This window comes from Nicotiana sylvestris, chromosome 11, assembly GCF_000393655.2.
Source record: "Nicotiana sylvestris chromosome 11, ASM39365v2, whole genome shotgun sequence".
Lineage (NCBI taxonomy): Eukaryota > Viridiplantae > Streptophyta > Magnoliopsida > Solanales > Solanaceae > Nicotiana > Nicotiana sylvestris.
In genome coordinates this window covers 64,511,450-64,518,442 of record NC_091067.1, presented here as the reverse complement: position 1 = coordinate 64,518,442, position 6,993 = coordinate 64,511,450, and the positions used below count along the sequence as shown (strand labels likewise).

The 6,993-nt window shown below is 34.0% G+C and overlaps 1 protein-coding gene across 1 annotated transcript; it reads right to left on the bottom strand.

The window, feature by feature from the left end:
* Positions 1-3,735: 3,735 nt before the first annotated feature.
* On the bottom strand, positions 3,736-6,166 carry LOC104223502 (B3 domain-containing protein REM8-like). Its single transcript, XM_009774955.2, has 4 exons — positions 5,888-6,166; positions 5,404-5,722; positions 4,712-4,821; positions 3,736-4,599 (listed from the first exon to the last, which is right to left on the bottom strand). Exons 1-4 carry the CDS (start codon positions 6,089-6,091, stop codon positions 4,342-4,344), a joined length of 891 nt encoding a protein of 296 aa, XP_009773257.1. The 5' UTR covers positions 6,092-6,166; the 3' UTR covers positions 3,736-4,341.
* Between the last annotated feature and the right edge of the window lie 827 nt (positions 6,167-6,993).

Sequence of the window (6,993 nt, the reverse complement as noted above, 5' to 3'; positions counted from 1 at the left end):
TATTTCCGCATTTTGGTTTTTGGCTTTATATCTTTATGGCAATTTCAATTGAAAAAGATTGTTATTTAAATCTTAATGAAATGTTGAACTATTTTGGGAATGTGTCAGCTGGCCTAGTTCCATAATAGGTGCCATCACAACCGGGTTAGTTTTGGGGTCGTGACAGGCATGTTGTAATTAATCACAGAGTCATGCAAGGGACGAACAATTCACTACAAGAATAATTAATGACAAATAACAAATTACGGCATGAAAAGTAATTAAAGCATGTAACAATTAAGGCATGGAATGAGATAATTCATGAAATATGAGAAAATATGGAAACAGCTATTTTGATGGTGTATATATACTCGTCACCTCGCATATACGCCATTTCACACGTAATTCACCTAACATGTAGTTCAAAGGTTCTTAATTCCCTCAAATTAAGGTTAGAACCAATAAATACCTCATTCCGCAATCAAGTCAAAGCTCAACCAGGGCCTTTCCTCTAAAATTCACTTCCAAACCAACCAAAATCAACTTAATATCATCAAACAATGCTATGGAAATCAATTATAATAGATAAAGCTAAGATTTTTATACTTTTCCCAAAAAGTCAATAAAAGTCAATCTGGGGCCTGTCCGGTCAAAACTCGGGTCCAAAGGTAGATTCCGATTACCCATGATCCTACGAGTTCATATATGTGATTAGTTTTAAAATCGGAGTCCAAATCGACTTTCAAAACTCAATTTATTATTTTTCAAAAACTTGACAAGGTTTCACAAATTTTTCACTTTAATTCACATGATTTTGATGTTAAAATCTAAGATAAATTGATGGAATATGATTAGAAATGGATGAGAATCACTTACCAAAAGTTTGTAGATGAAATTCTCTCTTCAAAATCGTCTCCTACCGAGTCTAAGGTTCAAAAATGAGAGAATGTTTCCAAAAATCACGTCTCCCAGCCCTTTTACTAGTTGCAGATGTCGCGTCTGCGACACAAAGTTCGCATTTGTCAACCCTCGCAATTGCGAACCATGGCTCACATTTGTGAACCCTGACAGCCTCATGAGACCTCGTAATTGCGAGATGGGAGTTTGGCAAATGTGAACAAATGTTCGCAATTGCGAACTAAGGCAAAATCTGGCAGACTTTGCAAATGTGAAGGAGATGTCATAGTTGTGACAACCGAGCCCCCACTGTCACCTTTGCAATTGCGATGATGGTGCTCGCAAATGCGATACTTGAGCACCAGCAACACCAACAGTCAAATTTCAGTTCAAAACTATTTCGGAACATGTCTGAAACTCAGCCTAGCCCTCGGGACTCTAACCCAAACATCCACACAAGTCAAAAAAATCATACAAACTCGTTCGCGCAATCAAAACAAAGTACATCTAAAACTATGAATTGAACTCTAAAACGCATGAATTTCAAAGTAAAGTTCAAGAATTTCTAAAATTAAAACTAAACGTCGGAATCCTATCAAATCAACTCCAAACGATACCAAAATTTGCAAACAAGTTCTAAATACCATAACGGACCTATTCCATGTCCAAAAATTAAATTCCGAGCTCGATAGCTAAAAGTCAACATACGGTCAAACCTTTCAACTTCAAATTGCCAAATTTCGACAAATTAACACGATTCTACCTACGGACTTCCGAAATCAATTCTAGGCATACGCCCAAGTCCGAAATCACGATACGGAGCTACCGGGACCGTCAAAACACGGATCCATATCCGTTTACATACAATATTGACCGTAGTCAATTCCAATCATTTTTAAGGAAAAATTTCACATTTTCTTCAATTTTCCACATAAAAACTTTCAAGAACATGACAAGGAAAATGTTTTCCAATTTTTCCATGTATGGTTGGCTTAAATGTTTTGGAAAATATTTTCTTTATGAACTCATTTTCCTCCAAAAAAAGGTTTTTTTTTAAAATTTCAGTTTTTCCGTTACCACCCACCCTACTACCCCTTTACTCCCTCCCCCCCCCCCCCCCCCCCGCCCCGCAAAAAAAATTATTTTTTTTACCTTAATTTTGTTTTTCAATTTCAAATTTTTGTTTTCTGTTTTTTTATTTTTCTGCACCACTCACCCCAACCCCCTGCAAAAAAAAATTACTTTTTTTGTAATTTAAATTTCTATTTTTTTTTCGTTTTACTGCCCCTCCCCCAAACCCCCCTACCCCCTCTCCCCCCCGAAAAAAAATTTAAAATATATTTTTCAGTTTTAGTTATTTTTATTTATCGGTTTAAAGGCTCAAAATTTTACAAGTTCCAAAATTATGAGTTTGGAAGTTTACAGGTTTAGAAATTATAAAGTTTACGGGTTCGAAATTTTGTGGTTTTGAAAGTTTATGAAATTTGTGGGTCCGGAAGGTTATTGGTTTGAAAGTTTATGGCTTCATGTTTATTATATCTAAATTATTTATGAATACTTTTGAGAAGTTATTTCCCTTAATTTGCGTACCAAACACCGGAAAATGAATAAGATTACTACTTATTTCTAAGAAAACATTTTCTTAAAAAATATTTTCCACGGAAAACATTTTCCGTTATACCAAACACACCCTAAATGGAGCTAGTCGAGGTCTTAGAACATGGAAATAAAAGCTAAAGCTCAAAAAGACCTATCGGGCCATTACATCAAATGATATAATTCTCCAACTACTTAGAGCCATCTAATCATTAATAAAGATGTTCTCATCACAAACCAGTATTTAGGGAATTTTATTTTGTGTCTCATACAACTGACACTAGTTGTATGAGGCAATTTTTTTGTCTCACGGTTTTATGGACCAAGATTTCTGTGGACCCAAAAGTGTAAGATTGGAGTCCACAAATTTGTGAGACAAAAAGGAGCCTCATACAACTAGTGTAAGTTGTATGAGACACAAAATAAAACTTCTCGATATTTAGTATTTAACGGATATTCAAGGATCAAAGGTTTTACTGGTCATTGATTTGGAATCTTCCTAATTGTTATTTTAGGTAAATTATCAATTGGTTTCATATCAAGGGTATTAACACAATATTTTGTTTAGCCAATAATACAAGTGATTATGATGAAAAAACCTACTTGAATATATATAAAAACAATTCTGCACGTTAGTAATCGTAGAGGTTAAAAATATGTGGTAACAATTCTGCAGGTTTTAACTTCTTAACCTTCTCTCTCTTAACCAAGTTGGGTCGGCCCACATGAAGCGACCCGCAACCCGTGATTCTATTCCCAACATCATATAAGTCTCACAAACAACAGTGATAACATTCTTCGCAAGACAGGTTTCAAGATGAGTTCAAAAAAGAGGAGCTGTTTGGGGTGATGTTCCTTTTACTTCCTCTTTTCAATTCTGTGTTTATGAAGAGCGAACTCTTTTTCACTGCATTTTCAATAAAACCCATGACACTAATAGAACAGATACCCCTAGAATTCAAATTACAAAAAATTCTCCAAACTTGATAATAAAAAACTCATGATACTGCACGAAGATGAGAGTGTCCTTTTTGTCTTCGTTCTTGTAGCCAAATTATGGTAATGAAAAGTTTTGCAGAAAATAGAAGTAGCTACACAACAGAACAATTAATGGACCAGCATACAAATCCATTGTTGTTTTCTTCCCATCCAAAAATCAAAACCAACATATACCATTAAGAGAATGTGTCATATCCATAATGAGATTTTCAATTCTTTTGAAGGTTTTCTATGATGGCTAAAACATAATGTGGAAGTTTACATTATAGCATTGCAGATACTGATTCAAGTCTGTCCTGCAGCTGATACACCAGAATCAGGATCAGAAGTGCTTATCTGAATTCTGAACTAGGCAGATGAGATGATAAGAAATGAAGCAAACGCTCTGAATAACTTTCTTTTACAAAATATAAGACTTCTTTTCTCATAAAAGGAACGAAAAAATATGAAAAATACGTATTAATAGACTTTGGCAGAATGCCCAAGATAGTCATTACGTTTCAAAATACTATAAAATAATCTGGGGATACACCCCTTTAAACAAATGTACAAGGCCAAATGAGTACATCATAACTCACAGGCTGTAGCCAAAGTACTACTGTGAAGACAGGGGAAAACCTCAGCATTTCTTTACTGCAAGATTTCGGTAGCAAGAGCTAGTATATTCTCTCCACAAAAACAGAGCTTTCATCTCTCTGAAGAGCTGCTTCTTGGGAAATCTCAGTGACATTGCAGCTTTCATGCTCATTTTTTCGCTAGGGATAACACGTGCTGTGCTTATTTTCTCTGCAGCAGCTAGCAGTACAACTCATTGCTGATCAGCCACGTAATGAACCTTTCCCTAATGAAATTAAGTTTACAAGGTACAGCCTACATGACACGGACATTCATTGTAATGGATTTTGAGTCGCTATTTGTGCGATCAATATGGAAGATGCAAACATCTCCTACTTTTAGCTTGTTGCTTAAAAAGAAGTTACGCCAGCCTGTTGTCATAATGACATATAAAGTCTTCCCACCAGAGCAAATTCTTAGACTCACAGGACATGATATACCTGATGGACCTGTTAACGTTATGATTGTATTCTGAAGGAGTGCATTTGAATGACAAAATTCCGTGGGTATATGCTGTCATAAGAGCAAATCAGGAAAAGATCATATAGGATATATTTAGAAAAAATTCATTGTTTGTGCTGTTATTATAGGTTCAGATAAAGGAAAAGAAGAGTTGAAAGCTCACCAAATAAGGAGAACGTTTTCTGACGTTATATTCTTTTATTCTTGCCGTAAACTCAGAACTTCCTTTCACGTATTGGTGGAGCAGTACATCTCCCTCAGGTTTCCTTTTCTCTACAGAAGTGAGAAATAGAGCATTAAACCCAAAACGGTAATAGATGTGGCTTTAGCAATGTTATTAAAGATCAAACTTTTCTTATTCCAAATCCAATTCTTGATTGCCATAATAGTACTACAACAATCATACCAAGCTAAAGTATACTTCGTAACAGTAATCGTGCTAAACAAGACGAATCAGGAAATTAGTGTAGGTTGTCTCAGCAGCATATGTCATCCCCTACAACTACTACAAGCATGTTGTCTTGTTCATAACAGACATGTCCCTCAATTAGACGACATATTTGTTCATATAACACATGTTTTAACAAAAATATTGACAATTACTTCCGGTTACTTTAACTACTACTACTACTAGTCTACTACTACCATAGTTGTCTATAACTAAATACAGATTTTGAACATCAGCTTCAGCAGTAGGAAATCCAAGCAAAAGAATCTAGCTTACTATGTTAGGAAAAGAAAGCGACTAAGGTGTCTGGGTTCGTGTCAAATTTATTACCACAAGTGATTAATATGAGGAATACACTGTGTGTTTTACAGATCAATATAGGAAAATTAACAATCTAGGAAACTTACCTATTCTGCACTCTAGAGATTTCACCTGGGAAGGTACTTGTTGTTGTTTACCATCTTCCAACATCAAATACTTTTTGTCACAACCAGTAGAATCAAGAAGGCTAACACTGAAATTCATATTACCCAAGTGCTCAAATACAGCAAAGTCTCCAATTCTGAGGTTATAATTTTGCACAAATTGTTCCCAACCCTTATCAAACCAAATAACATCATTCTTCGATCGACCAATTTCTACATTCCATGTACCCTTTCCATGTTTTAAAGTCGCTTTTTCTGATTTTTCCCCTTTTAGCTTCAAACAAAAATCTGGTGGAATTGTCTGGTGAATTGAAACCAAAAAAAAAAACTAATAGAAGTTAGAGAAACAAAGTCTTGGAGGTTAGAAAAACTGATACTACTACCTAAAAACAGGATTCAAAAGAAAATTGGGTGAAAGGGTCGAGATTATTTAAGGGGAAAAATCAAAAAAGAAATAGTATCTTACAAGTTTTGCATGGAAACCAGGCACCATGACTTTGAAGAAACGTCTGCTAATCGGAAGTTCGTTTTCCATTGTAGAAGGAGAAGAAGATGAAGATGAAGATGGCACTGTTAGGTTTTGAGAATAATTTTGAGAGATGCTATATGCGTGGAAAGTTTTTAGATCAAACACAATTGCTCCTATATAATAGAGGAGGTGGATTACCATAATCTAACAGTTTCAGGTTTTGCACAAGGGTTTCTTTTGAATTTCCAAATAACCAAATTTGTTCTCCCTCTCTAGTATTTGTTGTCCTCGAGAACCGTTAATATTAGTAGTGTTTATTATTACGGGTAATGGGGTCATATTTTTCAGAAAATAATAATATTGTTTATTACTCCATGGAAATACTAGTACTCGTCTCTTTTAGTTTTCAAATATTTTAAAAATAAATTTTATTTTTACTTGTTATTTATCGCATAATAATAATACCAACATTCCTAATATCAGTGGCGTTGCCAGAAAATTGGTCAAAGGTGTCCAAACTTTAAAGGAGTAAATTCTTTTTAGTTGAGTGGGTGCACAAAACTTTCTTCTTTCTTTTTTACTGATGAGTGGGTGCACCCAAAATTCAAAATCAAATTACATTTAATTTAACTAAATTCTAAATCATAAAAAAACTTATAATTATAAAACTATTAATTGTATAAATCAAAACTAATATAGAAAAGTCAGGAAAAACAAATTTAGTTACTAGTTGAATTATATAAAGAATAACACACATAAAAACTAATGTAAAGAATAAAAATAAAAATAAAAAAGAAGAAGAAGAAAAATCACGCAACATAAAAAGAAGATTAGTAACTACTCCTTTAAATTGGTACAGTAAAACAAAAAGTCGTAGGCCAAAATGAAAAACGAAAAGTAGTTGAAATGAAAGAAAGAGTGCCTCTAATTTTTTTCATTTTAATTGATTGATTTCTACTGAAATAGTAGAAACTAGAAAAAAAATATGGACCATTTTACTTGATGTGCAGTATTTTTAGATGATGCATTTCTCAGTTTTATAGATCTGTAGTTAATATAAAAAAAATATGTTAATGCATTCAAAATTAAAGAAGAATTGGTAG